This window comes from Stegodyphus dumicola, chromosome 2 (genome assembly GCF_044657685.1).
Source record: "Stegodyphus dumicola isolate Sdum_Otavi_A_Nest chromosome 2, ASM4465768v1".
Classification (NCBI taxonomy): domain Eukaryota; kingdom Metazoa; phylum Arthropoda; class Arachnida; order Araneae; family Eresidae; genus Stegodyphus; species Stegodyphus dumicola.
In genome coordinates, this window is record NC_140769.1 from 229309971 (window position 1) to 229327340 (window position 17370).

General features: G+C 32.4%; 1 protein-coding gene across 1 annotated transcript in view; it reads left to right on the forward strand.

The window, feature by feature from the left end:
- The window catches only part of LOC118184425 (pyruvate dehydrogenase phosphatase regulatory subunit, mitochondrial-like), a 76442-nt gene that overhangs the window by 20068 nt on the left and 39004 nt on the right, over positions 1-17370 (forward strand). The window contains exons 2-7 of the mRNA XM_085811868.1: positions 4249-4379; positions 9091-9172; positions 10089-10170; positions 12625-12706; positions 16460-16584; positions 16794-16908. Coding sequence (XP_085667994.1) covers positions 4249-4379; positions 9091-9172; positions 10089-10170; positions 12625-12706; positions 16460-16584; positions 16794-16908 — 617 coding nt within the window. The remainder of the gene's footprint in view (positions 1-4248; positions 4380-9090; positions 9173-10088; positions 10171-12624; positions 12707-16459; positions 16585-16793; positions 16909-17370) is intronic.

The following is a 17370-nucleotide window of genomic DNA, read 5'->3' on the forward strand; positions in this document are numbered from 1 at the left end:
AAAATCTTCACAAGCTAATCTGATATTAATTTTACATGTCATCAAGTCTTTAACCATAGATTCCTTCATTAAACCCCTATCATTAGCCCATGCATTGTTCATCAAAGAAAATGCTCTGTCAACTGGTGCTGATGTCCCAGGTAAGCAGAAGGCATACTCAACAATCTTGATTTGATTGGGGACTGTTATGTGATTTTTCTTGAAGTGATCAAAGAGCCTGAGCCCTTTTTCTTCACTTGAAGTAATCACATCTCTGTTAGACTCTTCTTGCTTCCACTGTTCTCAATTTGACTGCAAATACTCCTTAGCAAGGACAACTTTGTCAAATAGCAGATCAGTATTTATTTGCATAGTGGATACATCAAGAAGACCGCTGTTAATCATTTCAGCAGACATTTCGCAGTTTTCCCAATTAACAGCATTTGTTTTGGCCAGATTGACCCAAGAAAACTGTTCTGTATTTCCAAAACTATTCTCCCAGAGGTCCAAGAATGCAATGCATCTTTCATAAAAGCCATCAAATTCTTCTTTCACGCTGCTACGGACTTGCTAGTTTAGATTCCTGTAGATGTTCTTTGTGCCCATAATGATAAAGTTTGAAGCCCTTCTTTCTGTCAGGTTTCTTTGGAGAGCTTTATGCGCTTCAGCAGCCTCAAAATCTGTAATGTTATCTTTTCCCATTACCAGGATGGCCTTGTTAAAGAGTGGAAGCTGTCCGTGGACAAAACACAAGTACAGCTCGCCCATTGAATCAGTAAACAAGTTTTTTATTGTTGATGGGCACATTTCTTGGTCTAAAAAGAATGCTTTCAGATCTTCAAAAATCTGTAAAATTCTTTCCAACGCGGGCATCATTGATATAAACTGGGTGTTCCTGTGTTGAATGAGTTTATGGTACTGTATTTCGGCATCTTCACAAAATTCTTTTAGCTTAGTTGTATGGGCTGTGTATATGTGGAAGTATTTATAAATCTTCACCAGTAAGGCCTCAGTATCAATTGGAAGACTATCTACTGCAGTTTGCATACAGTTGTGCTCCACATCCGATTCCACTGATTTCCTGTCCTAGGCTATTCATGAGTCGATAGAAAATATTGTTTTGCCCTTCTGTTTTCACACCACCGAAGTTAGTGTTGCAGTTATCTCCACAAAAGCCCACTACTTTGTTGTTCAAATTGTTTTGCAGCAGGACAGAGCTTAAGTAATTTGTAAGAATTTCAGATGTTTCACTCGCCACAGATTTGAAATCTAACAACTTTACTTGCACACCTGAATTAGGATTAAAGTAGCACACAACAATTGGCACAAGTTTTATACCCTTTCTGTTTGATGCATCCATACTTACAGATATGTAATTTGACTTGGTCAAGTCTTCTTTAAGCTCTTCTTGAGCTAAAGGAGCTATGGCATTTAAAACTATTGCCTCACACGTAGTTTTCCTGAGTGAGAATTTAGGTTGTAAAAACTTAGAAATCAGCTTTAATGAACAAGAATTCAAATTGAAACTTAAGCTATGGTTTGCTGTGTGATAAGCAAAGGTCGCTTCTTTCGCTGCTAAGTTTTTATCATTAGAACTCACAGTCTTAAAAAAAAGACTGGTCAGTTTTGATGAGCTAGCAGCACATGCTAAACTCTTTTTGTGTTTACTCGACTGCAAATGATCTTTTATATCAGATCGACCACCGTGAGCAACAGAAAACTCAGAATTACAATGTGAACAATTAACTCTATCGTCTTGATCTTGATTGGCAGTACATACCTTCTTCAAAAAAGGGAATTCATTCTGTAAATCCCCGGTGAATTTACACAGCCGTTTTAGCATTTTAACAGAGAATGCATAAATTTTAAGTTAAAGCATAAATAAAACAGCGCTAGCTCACTAAACGTAACAGACACCACCGACAGGGACTGACAAGTGACTGGCACAAGCGGCTAGCACCGAGGTTTGGAAGTCCAATGTTATTGCATACAGTGGTGTAGTTTGCAGGGAAATCTCTTCTGGTGCTAAAGCTGCACCCTTAGTGCCCAAGATTGGACTCACCCAGAAAGCCTCTCGCATTGCGCATGGTCACGATTGGCAAGGCAAGAGAAGACGGTATGATGACAATATTATTTATTGGCAGATCATCACCCTTCTATGGCTTACCTTCTATACCTTCCATACAGTACAGAGATAACTAACAAAGTAATTATCCTAAATAATAATTCACAGTTAATTTTTTTAGACTTTTTTTGGTCATCTATAAAATTAAATTTAATTTTTATCAGGACAAGATGTAAACCGGCTGGGACACTGGGATTTTGTCTGAAACCTGGGACTGGCAAGCCTATATGAAAATGTCATCATCTTGCATTTTCTACCATTTAGGTGTAAGCGTGTTATTGCAGTCAATGTCAATCCATAAGTTAGATATTTTATTACTGGATATATATCATTCAATGTTATGAGTTAAATATATGCTAAACTTTTAATATTAGTTGATATCTGAATGCAATGTGGTATCAATAATAGCAGTGGCAGGAAAAATTAAAGGAACAACTTTAAATAAGTGTTTTGTGTTCATTTTATTAAGTGAAATGCAGTGAAAGCTAGTTGGTTGTTCAAGGTCAACATTATCATTCGTCCAATGAAGATTCGCCTTTGCTACATTAAATGTACAAATCCCCACACCCAATTCTTTTGGAATGTATGGAAAGGAGTATAAAGGGGTGCATCTTATTCTAATTCAAGGATTATATGAGTAGCTGGATAAAATTTCTGTGTGTGAAACATGGCGTTGAGAAAACATTTGAGGTGCAGGGTGAAACAATGTGTGATTGGAAGAGCTGAAGCTGGGCACATTCTTTCACAGGTTTGTAAGACCTAGCCAAAAGCATCAAGTCAAGAATCAGAATCTGGTTTAAAGGCATGGGTGATGTATGAAGATAACCAGATAAAAATTAAAACATGTCACAAATAGTCTTCGGACCATAATTAAATAATGATTATTAAAAGAAATATATGACTGGCATCAGCCCAGATTGCAAAAAAGTACACTGCATCTACAGGAATTTCATTATGCCAAAGTTACAAGCTGCATAAAAAAAAGTCTGTATGTATAAAAATTCATCATTTATGTCCCATCAATTTAGGATGTATAACATGCCCAGTTACAGTGATGTAGAAAGTATCATGATTGGAGTACCATGAACTGGAGCTGAGTTTCCTTTACTAATGTGTTGTTTTTGCTTAGAGAGTTATTAAAGATACATTATATTCTGGAACCAGCAGAATGCACACAGGAACCCAGAAACATTGACGAAAAGCAGGTTTCTGGACCATATATGGATAAGTATATGAAGTCTTTAACCAATGTCCCACCCATGTCTTTAAAGGTATATGGATAAAGTGTATAAAGTATGGTGGAATCATGGTATGGAGGGGCACCATTCTGAATGCTTGCATTGATCTGCACTTTTTTATTAGTGACAATTTGAATGCTGAAATATAGAGAGATTAGTTTCATGACTTTTTATAGCAAGTTCCTTAGGAGTAGAATGAGTATTAACTTTCTCCTAAGAATGATAATACTTATTCCCATCATTCTGCAATAGTCACCAATTATCAAGAGGGCAAAGGAAATCCAGTGGATGGAATGGCCTGCATATTCTCCAGATTTAAATCCAATAGAACGTGTGAGATGTCAACTTGCATCACTGTTAGTCCCCAGTATTCTTCAGGACCTTCAAGGTGTCATTCATTGTGAATGAAATTTTTTACCACAGGAACTCAGTCTAATACACAGTATTAATTTATTTTTTGAGAAAATAAGTTATTCTGCATTTTGAAGATGTGATAGATATGACAAAATAAAAGATCATGTTCAAGTTATGTGCTCTTTAGCAGGACAATCATTCAAGTTTTATAGATTCAAGATTTTATAGTTCCTGTGTTAACTTTTCCTGCCATTAGTAACTTTGACCCATAATCAAACATATGAGAGCATTAGGAGGTTAACATATGAAAGGTAAGGGAATAAAAAAAGAATTGTGGGAATTTCTGGGAAATATGGTGAGGTGATTACCTTAAGAGCAAGTATCTATTTCTTTAAAATATTGTCATTGTGGAAAGTGCCATCTGAAATAACCTACAATTCTATGCATTAAAATCGATACGAATTATGTTTATAAAATTGTCATAAAATTGTTTCAACAATTTTCCTTTGCATTTATTTATTTGTATATTTATTTATTTTTTAATTTTATTAGCTTGGGTGGAAGCTCATCAAAGTATGGAGCTGGTTTACTGGGCCAAATAAAGCCGACAGCTGTTGAAACAAAATTATGCCAATACAGCATTGAACTTTACAAATCCTTAGCTGATGAAGGGCTGAACACAGGTTTGTAAATTTTTAAACTAAAGTATTTTTTCTAAGAGAAAAAGTAAGATAACAGAAAATCAAATTGTGGATATGGACATTTCTACATAGATTCAGTTACCATACTAGATAGTGTATCCACCAGAGTTTTAGATCCAACTTTGCAACCGCTCTCAGTGAAACTACTAAATGATAACTTGCAGCAACAATTGCTAAAGGCTGTTACAGTACACTCCCGATTATCCATGGCATTGGGTGGCGCAGCCACCTCGGATAACAAAAATTGCGGATAATCCGAAAAAAGCTAAAAACGAGTATAGCAAAAGAGAAAACAGTCATTCCAACTTTGAAAATTTATTGTACATAAAATGAAAATAAACAGCAGGAAATGTTTAACTACGCTCAAAACTAACCTAAAATGCATTTTGTTAATGAAAACAGAAAAGTGCTTTGTACTTACGAGAGGCGTTAAGGATACACAGAAAAATTAATACATATGTACTGTTTTAATACTGTAATGTATTATGTAATTACAAAAGCATAACTGTAAAACTACACCTTTTTGAAGCAATCCGTCATTTGTGTTTGCTTCTTGCTTGGGAAGCATTTTCTCTTGATCCGAGATTGCATTTCTTGTAGCAAAGTTTCTCAACCAACTCCACGTCGTCTTGTTCTTCCAAATAGCTCAGCAGTCCATCGACTTGTAGCAAAGCCGCTTCGTAGTGTCTTCCGCATCTGTACAGTGGGCTCTTCTTTGCCTTCACTTCGCTGTCCTTCATTCTCGGTCTCTCCCCTTGCTTTCTTCACAATTTCGTTACCTGTCAAGCGTTCGAAGCCAGGTTCGTTGATGTCATACTCCAACCACTCGTTAATGTTTTCAGGCATCGACATTCTCACCACCTGGAACTATTTTCACCATATTGGCAAGAGTTGCCGTTGACGTATTTACATATTCATTCTCTTCTTCACAACTCAAAGGGGTTAGGTTCTTGTTGGCTTCAACATTAGGCATGAGTTTTCTCCATGATTTTATGAGGGTTGACGGTTTCACTGAGTCCCATGCAGATGCAATATCATAGATGCTGTCCAAGATTGTGTAGTGTTTCCAAAACTCTTTCAGATAATAACTTTCTTCAATTTTGGTCATTAGCAGCTTAGTTCTGTATGTTCTTTTCATTGTTGCAATGACTCCTTGGTCCATGGGTTGGATTAGTGCAGTAATGTTTGGGGGGAGAAACTTTGCAAAAATTTGTCCATCAGAAGACTTTAGCACGCTTGTTGCTGGGTGAGAAGGTGCATTGTTGATCAATAGCACAGCTTTCTCAGGCAGGGTTTTCGATTTAAGATGTTTAGGCACTTGAAGAACAAAGATTTTTTCAAACCATTATTGAAAAATGTTTCGGTTCATCCATGCTTTTTTTGGTTAAAGTAATCAATGGGCAAATTTTCTATCCTTGTGCCTTTGAAAGATCTTGGTTTTTTTTACTTTCCAATGACAACAAGTCTAGGCTTATGTCCACCACTTGCGTTACTGCAAGACATGATAGTGATTCTTTCCTTGCTGCTTTTATGAGCCGCCGCTTTACTTTTACTTTCAAATGCTAAAGTGCGAGTGGAAAGACATTTCCACAAAAGTCCCGATTTGTCGGCATTGTAAATTTGTTCAAAAGATAGCTCTTCTTTTAAAACAAATTCTTCAAATTCATGGTGGAAATCGTCAGCTCCTTGTTGGTCACCACTAAGTTTCTCCCCATGAAGTCCAATTTCTCGAATTCCATGTCACTGCTTAAAACGAGTCAATGAATCGTCGGCTCCTTGTTGGTCACCACTAATTTTCTCCCCATGAAGTCCAATTTCTTTAATTCCATGTCACTGCTTAAAACGAGCCAGAAGACGCATCAAAAGTTCCTTTCAGGCCTAACAACTCAAAAAAGATTTTTGCTTTGGCTGCAATCATAGGACCATTTACAGGAGTACCCTCTTTTTGAACTTGAGCTAACCACTTTGTCAATGCCGTGTCATGCTCATCAAAGGTTTGTAGTGTTTCGCGTTTTCATTGCGGAAGCACTGCCCGACATTGATGCAAAGTTCACCAGTTTGTCTTTTTGCTTTAGAATATCACACACTGTTGTTTCCGTGATTCCGTAATCCAATTCCATCTACTGCCTTGTAGCGCCGTTTGCATTTTTGGAAATTAATTCTAGTTTTTGCGCAATCGTCAACACAACCTTCTTTCATTTTCTTGACATTTTAAATCCGTAACGAAAAACACAAAACCAAAAAGCACCAGCACTGAACACAATCAAAGATAAGAAATGAACTCCCACCGGTTCGCAAACACTATCCGGCTTAAACTAACAATGGCGAGTGGGAGGAAGTGGACGTGTCAGTAAGATTAAGACGAGAGAGGGCGGTGGGACAGGCACTGCAAGGGTGAGTAAGAAATCACTTACTCATCAGAGGGGAAGGTTACGAGAAGGCCTGGGATATTTTTGCTATACATAAGCACGATGTTAGCAAATTTAACGTTACGCTCAGTTTTGTGAACATTTTTATTTTCTTTGCTTTATGCTGGGGGGAAAAAAAAGCTTTGTGATTGTGCGGAAGGCGCGGATTATCCGCCCGCGATCTACTGTACTTTAAAATAGGCACTTCAAGGCTCCTTCCATGTCATCTTCACCACACATTACTTATTTTCTTTACCTCATTTCAGACTGCAGGTCAAGTTGGCCTTCATTCACATGCTGCTCATGAAGTGAAACATGCTAAATAGAAATTATGGTGAAGAAAGGAATTAAGCAACTCAGATGTGTTACAACTGCCATTTTTTTTATTGCAAGACAAGTTAGGTAGCAGAAAATTACCTAGAAGTTCTAGTTTTAAAGTAACAGACTATAATATATCTCAACTTATTTCCATTAAATTATGACTTTCTTAATGAAGTTTGCTTCTATACAGCTGATAACTGGATCATTGTGTATTCAGTAGTGCATGAATAGCGAGAAGCAAAACAGGTTTTTTTTTCATTAACTAATTATTGTCAGTATTTTTTTTTTTTTCAAATAAAATTGCAACTCTTCATAATTAGCCTCCTTACTTATCATTTTTGGAACTTGTGCATTACTGTTTATTCCTAAAGAGAAATTTTGCCTTGGGTAGAATGAGGGTTGTTATTAATATTTCTGGCCTAATAATAAAAAAGCAAATGCTTTTAAAAATATTCTCCATGAAGATCAATACATTTTTGCATGCATTTGAAACAATTTTCGAAGCACTCGGATTGAGGTAACTCCAAAACATGCGTTTTGAATGCATCAACTTCTTCTTCGGGTCTAGCAAATCGCTGACCACATAATTTGTTTTTGATATTTGCGAATTATCAGTCACCTAGCAACGCTTACTGTTGCCAATACCAGAAATATAAATAGGAGTCTTCATGTTATTTTGAAAATACTTAAGAAAGCCACACCATCGAAATAAAAGAGTGTTCCCAAACTTGATGAATCAATCCATTTTTCTTATATCTTAAAAGACAAAGTGCAGCTTCACTAATATATATTCAATGAATGGAAATTAAATTAGTATTTTTCTGAAACTTTTTGAATAATTTTATGAAATTGAATAACATCACCTGATTGATAATTTTTGCCAGAAATGGTAACATATTTCAGACAAGGGCACAATATGCACACAATGTATATGTTTTTATATGGAACTACAGTCAAAAGTCGTTAATCCGGACTCGTCGGGACTTCGGCGATTCCGGATTATCGATTTTTCCGGATTATAGATCATCAGTTTAAATCTGGTAAGATGGCATGCAGAAATTATAAAATTAAAAATATGAAACCATAATTTATGAAATAAAGAACAATTATGATCTAAAGGGTATCAAAATTTACAAAAAAAAAAAAAAAAAAAAACTTAATATTTATTTTTTTACTTTATTAAACATTTCTTTCAAAGTAAGTTGTTTAAGTTGTTTCGTTTTTTATGTGATAATACTTTCTCTTTAATTCTATAAACAGACATAATTTCTTGTTCAGTTACAAAGTTCCGCTGTTAAAGTCCTATAATTGCTGTGTCGAGAATACTGACAAATTCGTCAATCGGAATTTTTTCGTTTTTAATAACATCTGTGTCACTTTCTTCGCTATCGGAAGCAAATTATAATGAAGAGGAATTTGATTAAATCATATCAAAGACGGAGTGCATTGAGATGAAATACTACATTTAGTAAGGAATTATAAGCCAAATAAAATAAAAACATCTGCCCTGAAGATAAGGATAGGGCTGACATATCAACTTGCAATTCATTGCAAGCCCCCAAATAATTACAACCAAGCCACACCAAATAATTACAACCAAGACAAGATGCCAACGTATACTCTGGTTGGTTAACCTACATTCTGAAATGTAATGCCTATTGGCTTGTGTTATTAAATAGAATAATATGTTTTAAAAATTACTGTTTATTTTAAAATCAAATTGCTTTGAAATTTACCTTATTTTTTTAAACATTTTATATGCAAAATTTTAATATTACAGTTTATTCATTATTTTTAAATCATGTTCATTACAATTATAATTTTCCTTCAGAAATTTGAAAACTTTGTCTAACTTAATCTAATGTAATCTCTACTTTTATTCTTAATTTACATTTCATCTGTGTGTTAAAAATGTATAGGTATATTGCAATTAAATTTTTTCTTATTTTATCTTTCTTATTAAGGGTGGAAAGGTTGTGGAAGCCTTTCTTTGGCACGTACATCCGACCGTATGACATATTTTCGTCATATTGCTGCTTCTGCTGTGTAAGTATAAATTGCATTATTTTACATATGTGATAAGAACTTTAAAATAAATTCTGTATCTTTTAACACATAGTTTTTGTTCAAGTTAAAATTATTTATAATATGTTCTATCAAATGTATTCTGCTTATTACATTGTTTAATTTTTCTTAATATTTGAGTCCTGAATATCACCACTAGTGTACGATAAAAATTTTAGGTATGACTTCTACCAGAAGTCTGCTGTATTATTTAGTGGACAATTCTTTTATCACAACTGTTCTATCTAATAGATTTATTCATTGGATAATTTGTATTTTTGAGAATGAAACTCAAATTTTTGAGAATTCTTCATATCTTGGAATAAATATTTGAGAACATATAATTATACTCTGCAATTATGAAAAGGTATATCTATATACAATGATCTGCAGATTCCTTGAAAATTAAAATTTTAATCACACATTTTCATATAAGAGCAGTAATACAGAATGTTTCATAAAGATGATGTGACTGAATAGATCTTAAAATGCTAGTCTAAAACCAGTTAAATATCTTTAGAAGAATTAGTCTTAGACCTACTTCCTGTTTAAAAAACAAGAAAAATTTAAGATAGGCTTTCAGGTTTTGATTAGTTCATTACATGACACCTTTTCATAAAATTATACAAAATCTAAATATTTTATGTGTCCAGCAGAATAAAAGTTTCAGCCAAGCTGGAAAGTGTTATGAATGTTTTTGCATGCTGTGATTGAAGCAATTTACGTGTTTCATCTTCAAAAAATATACAATCAATTGTGAAAGTGTTATTTAAATTTAAAACTGACTAAAATTTTATGAAGGGTGTGACATTGCACATACATTAGTGTAAATATTTGTTTCTTTGTTAATGAAAATTTAATTTCAATTTTTAATTTCTACTTATTTTAATAAATTTAGTGCTAGAAATATAGAGTGTCATCTATTGACTCCAGCAGAAGCCCTTTCAAAATGTCCCATTATCAACACTGAAATGCTTAAGGTAAAAATATTTTCAAATTATATATTATATATATATATATATATATATAAAGAACAGAAATAGAATGCTCTTTCATTAAGACTTCTTCATTAATTGCACAGGAGAAAATGCTAGAATTTATAAAGGAAAACTGTGTTATAAATATATTTTATACATTTTAATTAAGTAGAATCATGTCATATGGTAAGAGTTTGTCAGAAACTCCTACATTACAAATTTTTCCCTCTAAAAAGTTCTATTTCTTAAATTCTGATACAAAATTTTAAAAAAAAAAGGTTCACTGGCATCACTTATGCTTATTAAGTTTCTTAGAATAAGATACCTGAATTGCATGATGTATACTTTTATAACTTTTTTAAAATTTAGTAAATTTTAATTAAAAAATTTTATTTTCTTCGAAGATGAAAAATCTATTAACCCTCTGGCTGATCATCCCGCGATTTACACAAGCAACTCAAATGTAGCAAAATTTGCTCATCCCGCGATTTCTGTGGGCATATGTTTTTCTTCCTTTATTGAGGAGCACATCCCGTTTTTTCCCCCGTTTAACCATTGAAATAAATTATATACAGTATTATTAGGCGTTTAGTTTATGTTTTTGGCCAACAGATATCGGTAGTCGTCCACGAAATTGCGGCATTTGAAGGCACGTGGTATTGGCACTCAAACTTCACTTTTTGCCGTTTTTTTCTTACAGAAATGGCTGCTGGAAAACGCTCAGCGATTATCTTGATTATTTAATTAAATTATTTAATTGTTAATTAGATTTATTGATTAGATTAATAATTAGATTGATTATTAATTAGATTTATTGAATCTGGTGTAAAGACTCTGAAATTGGACTTTGCCTTGAACCCCGTTTTGAACTCTATCATACTAAACTGCATTTCTAAGGTATTTTTCCCTCAGCGCTTTATATTTTCTTACATTTTATACATTTTACTTTTTTATAATATGCAATAAATAAAAATTAACTGTAATTTGACTGAAATTTATTTTTAAAAAGGTGTTTTTTTTTTTTTTTTTTTTTTTTTTTGTGGTAACATCTGAAATTGGTTTTTCTGGCAACTTTGTTTTTCATGATAAAAATCTATATAAAAAATGTTTTCTAGAAGGAAAAAGTGCATTTTTCAATTCTCCAATATATATAGATTTAAAATATGGGGAAAAAAAATTTTTTTGGAAGCGATTTTGGCCCACAATGATCAGTCAGAGGGTTAATTTCTAATTGATTACATATTTATTACATGTTGCCTGATATAATGTAATCTTATAATCAGGAGCTGAAAGTTTAAAAACTTTCACATGATTATCACTTGTTATAGTCAATATAGGCTCGAGATGATATGCTGGTTACATTAGTTAATTCGCCAGCAAAATTGGTCAGTACGTGCACGCAATTACTACAGTCTGTGTGCATCTGCTGATTATCAAATTTTAGACCCAAGAAGATACTGAAATTCCTGCAAATTTTATGCAATTTTGTAAAAAAGATAAATTCTTTCTACAATGAGTTGCTATTTTTTCTACCAAAATAAAGAATGTTGTAAATGTATTATAAACAAACTGGTGTAAAAATTTATGGGTTAGCTTTTTTATGTTCTCAATGATTTTGTGGGTTATCTACTAGTTATCATATTACTTTTAATTAGTAATACTGTCAAATGTGAATTTTCTGTAAAAGATTCCTTCATATGCGTTTTATACTTACCTCTAACTTAATAAATCATGTTTTGTTCATAATTTATTTCATAGCCTTCTTTGTATTCTAATTTTAAATTCAGAGAATAGAACTATGATTTCTATATTGTGTATTTAAATTTATTAATATCATCTGAAGAAAATTTTTGCGTAACTGCATATAGTTTATTTGCTTAGTCTCCAAAGTATTAGCTTTTGTTTTTATATTTATTTTAATACCTTTTCAGGACTGCATTCTTTAGTTTTATCTGTTTTTACCACACAATTTTTATATTGTAGCATTTAAAAAAATTTGATGAGCTTGCACTGTACATTAATACTATTGGTGGAAATTTGTGTTTGCTATTGATATCTTAAAGCTAATGTTTGGTTTTATGATCATGAACTATTTTGACAAATATGTTGCTGCCAATGTTATTCACATACTACCTTTTTAATTATATCCTTTTTAATTGTTTTAATTATAAGTAACAACATTAAAATGAACTAAAAGTTATATGGTACTTGCCTATTATTCCATTGACCATTGGCAGAAATTTCGACAATGGTCACCAATCACGAGTTGTTGCTGTGGAATTCTAAAGGACATGGTCATCCGAAATCGGTGCTAAATTGTATTACTTGGCCAGTCGATGGGATGATTTGTAAGTACCAATTATGTTAAATAATTTTATGGTAAAATATTTCAGTAGTTATAGGTAAATTATTAATTTTTCAATAATTACGGATTTGGCCATTTTCACCTATCTTAAGGGAGCTTTATGGATACCTGGTGATGGTGTAGGAGATCCTTTTGATGCAACACTTACACTTGCTTCTGAAGCTGCTCGTCTTGGTACAGTAAAATTGTTTACTTTAATTATTTATTTAAAGATATCCAAAATACCTTACATGATATATGCATGTGTGATATTAAGTTTTTATATAATTTCCCTAATTTAGCTGTTATAATTTTATTAATGTTTGAAAGTTTAGTATCTTAAGTGATTGCTAGAGCTTCTAGGTAATTTTAAACATAAACTGGTGTCCAAAATTAAATTATTAAACACAAAGTTTAGCAATGTTATCCAAACCATTTGATAAAAATGTAGGCACATAAAAAATAAAGTTACACATGTGTGTACCTTTATGTATGTGTGCACATGTGTATGTACCTGTACTTTCATACACACATACTCTTTACTCTTTAGACATATATACTCATCATACAGACTTTATATAAATTGAAAAAGAATTTTTTTATCTGTCTTTGTTGGCAAGCCCAAAAGGCAAAATTCAAAATGAGAAAATATCCTTTAAATAATGGAATCAGGAGATAATCCAAGAAGTGTAGTAGAAAGATTATGTAAAATTGTAGCTCTGTGAGAAAGCAGATTACAGTTCATATGTTCAAGTACTTTTCATTTCTGGAAGAATTTTAACTACCTGATGAAGAACTTGCTCGATCCTTTCAGTTTTTCATTAATTGCAATCTCTCTTTTGTAATTCCCTCCCCCTTATATTATCCTCTGTTTACTAGGTATGGCAGCCATGAAGGATCAAAATTATTTTTATAATTTACTTATTTTGTCACGTTATTTGTAGCAGCAGTTGATGGACAGTTGCTGGAATTTTCATTTCTCCTGTATATATATAAATTTGTTTTAGAATGCTTTGTTATTCAAAAAACCTATGTTCTTAGATCTAAGCAAATTAGATTGTATATTCAGTCTCAGTACTACTGATCATAGACAATTGACTGCCCACGTGCAAATTTAAACTGGTTGCCCATTTTTGAAGAACTATGATATGTTTGATAATCATTTCGCCACCTTTAAATTTGGCTGCCCATGTGCTGTGCATCATCTTGCCCCCCATGTTCAGTCTACTTGGGAGCAAAATGAACATTTCTCGTTCTAGGTCAGTGGTTCTCGACCTTTTTGCGCCATATACTGCCTTCACCATTGATAGATCAGTCTCTCCCCTCCATTCCCAAATTTAAAAAAATAATACATTTATTTTGATTTCATTTATTTTTTATCATTTTTTTATAAATTAAACAATAGACAGATATGGAAAATATTAAAAAATACCAAAACTTGGATAAAAGTAATTTTTTATATTCATGAATTAAAATTGAATATATAACAGCTGAGTAAAAGTCTAACCATTATTTACCCTATAAGTATGAAATCCCCCTCCCCTTACCAGTTGAGAACCTCTGTTTTAGATGCATGCCAGAAGTTTGGTTGTGTATGCAAATGCTATCTATACAGCTTTTATCTGTTCGTCCAACATTATCTTGACAGACAGCTTAGATGACAGTTGGCTTCTGCCAGGATGAGCTAACAAGGGACTTGAATATCCATCTGATATTCCATTGACTGTAATAGCAGGAACTGAACTACAGTGGTGGGATTTCATGAAGAACTGGCCAAAATTATTGAAAAGAATGCTGCAATTAAGAAGACAGTTGCAGTGTTTTCATTAAAAGAAGCATGTTAAATACAAAGACAATAGGTTTTTAATATAGCCTTGGGACTGTATTTCAGAGCTTGTTCTACTGGATTCATGTTGATTGGCACCAAATTTGTATTAATTGCATCACCTTTCTGATGTTAATTACTGATGCTGTCAATTTGCTTTGCATATTTTATTCCATTTTTTTTTTCTTGCAGCACCCATCACACTAGCAATGTTTTTAAGGCAAATCATATATTCTATGTCTAATAAAGTTGACTTTTATGCCAGGCTACTTTTTTTTTTTTTTTTTTTTTTCTTCTATCTTGTGATTTTATCTAAATTTCCCAAGAACATTTTTCTATCTGGTAGGTCCAAAATAACTCTTGCTATGTGGATGAACAATATGTCTGCATAGGGGGTGTATTACTGATTAGTGGTGGCATAATATTTTCACATGTTTGAAAGAGATAATGCAAATGTTGTACTACTGTATGCATTTGACTATTATAATTTGACGTTCTGAGGCCTGTTTTGATGCATCATATTTCATATCAGAAAGGAAAGAACAGTATTGATTATGTAAAAAATTATTGCATTCTCTTGTACATATATGCTTTTCTGGTATCATTAAATAGCATATTCAACTGGCAGCTGGAAGATTTATGATTTGAAATCCAGTGAGTTTCTGTTGCTTATTTCTATTTTCTAGCTCTGGGAAACATATTAATCATTGCAATTATACCAGATCTAATTAGTTTATTCTTTTATATTATCATGTGGCTTATTAAGCACCATTATTTGCCAGTGGTTTTATTTTCATTTATATAACAATAGGTTATCATGATGTTTTGACTGTATGTTGTAAAGTGACTGTATATACAGTTAAATGCCTATTAACTGGTACTTAATTAACCAGCAGTATCAAAATAATAGCACTTTTGAGAGTCTGGGTTTAAATCCAAAATGTAGACCTATGAGCTAAAAAATGTGTAGTGTGCTAACAACCTACTGAAAACAATTATGCTATGTTTTCCCCATGTACCAATTATTATCCAACCTGTGAATCAAAGAATTATCCAGAATATAAAGATGAACTAGAGATTCATTTTTATGTGTCTGTGCGTGAACTCTGAAAGTAGTTTCTGTGATTTTCAGAAACGTTGCACACTTAAAGATGCCATATTCAGTTTGTCTCTTTCCTGGAAAGACACAAAGAATATTATTTTATGTCACTGTTTGTGTGAATTGTAAGATATGATCATGTATGTAGATGATGAATCGTGTGGCAAAAATTCTCATAGTTTTAAAACATGGCTAGCACTTGTGTCAGACATTTCCTTACTTATTCTGAGAATATTATTGTTAGTGAAGAGGAGGTGTAGGCTTGGATGAATGTAAGCAGTTCTATTCCCAATGTATTCTTCCAAGATGGCAACAAAATAGTTGGACATGTACTTGAAAAGGAGGACGTCAAAGAGGAGGAGGACAATGAGTATGGACAACATGCAAAGCAAGAAAGGAAGTTGCCGAAGAATTGCAGACTATAAGATTTCCTGAGAAAGTTCATTTATGCCTGTATATGATGTTATGAAGCTTCCCTGTCACAGCAAGTTTTTAAAATTTTGCTCACAAATTTATAAGCAAGCAGATGTTCGAAATTATATGCCATCATGTTAAGAAATTCATAATTTTCATAGGATAATCAATATTGTAATTTTGAAATGCTATTTAATTTTGTTTTTCAGAAATACAAAATCTGGGTACATGTTTTAATTTTAAATAGTTTATATAATTTTCAGTATTATTTATTGAATTTTGGTCCATAGATCAGGAACACTACTGGCAGATTTTGTAGACTGCAATAATTATACACGACATCAAAAACCATGAGCAAGTGAATTCTAAAAATCAGTTATCCAGAAAAACCTTTTATCCAGAATTGGTGCAACCCCAGTACTGCCAGTTAAAAGAGACTCTACTGCAATGCATTATGTACTTTTTTAAGAATATGTTTGGCTTTTATAGTAAAATATAAATTAATGTGTATTCATATTTTCTTCCATTTTAAAAAAATGAGTTGTTAAATTTATACTTTATGTATGCGCAACCACAAACTGCATAGTTATATAATTTTCTGACTTTTTAGGGGTGACTTTCATAGAAAACTGTTCTGTCCAGAAAATAGTAACAAATGACAAGCATGAGGTTCGAGGCGTGGAGACTAACAAGGGCCTTATTACATGTGAATACTTTGTAAATAGTGCTGGGCATGTAAGTCATTTAAGCATTATAAATTGTGCTTTTAAAAAATTATAGCATAAATATGCATTTCTGATAGTAAAGCTGTCATTATATAGATAGTGGTGAAACTTACTGCTTTTATGTAGATTTTCCTTCTTATTGCAGTATTCTAGTATATTTATATGTAATAGAAAACACTGATGTATTGCTCATTAGACATTTTTATTCATGATATTTAGTGGGCAAATCATATCGGAAGAATGAGTTATCCTAGAGTCAAAGTTCCCTTGTATCCTTGTGAGCATCACTATCTTCACACTATGCCTGTAGAAGGAATTGATCCTAATATGCCAGGTTTATATGTTTTAATTTGTTCTTCATTTTTCATTTTATGGGATTAAATTATACAAGTTACTATTATGTAGGATTTTTGTGAAGTATAACTAATTTGAAATACAAATGTAATGCAATTTTTGAACATTATTTATTAAATGTAATTTTCTCTCTAATACTAAATAATGCTTATAATTCAAATATGTGTTTTATTCTTTATACTGTTATAAAAACTAAATTGAGGAATTTTTATCTTTTTGAACTCTAAATATTTAAAAGGATATTTAAAAATATAAACATATATTTAAGAGAATGCTATGGTAACACCTTATTGAGAGATTTAAGTAAAGCAAAAAAGGAATAAATAAGGTTAATTGTTTAAACCAGATATTTCAGTTTTTATAAATACGGCTCCTTTTTTTTTTTTTTTTTTTTTTTTTTTACTTTTTAAACTGTACTATATATTAAAAACTTACTCTGTTA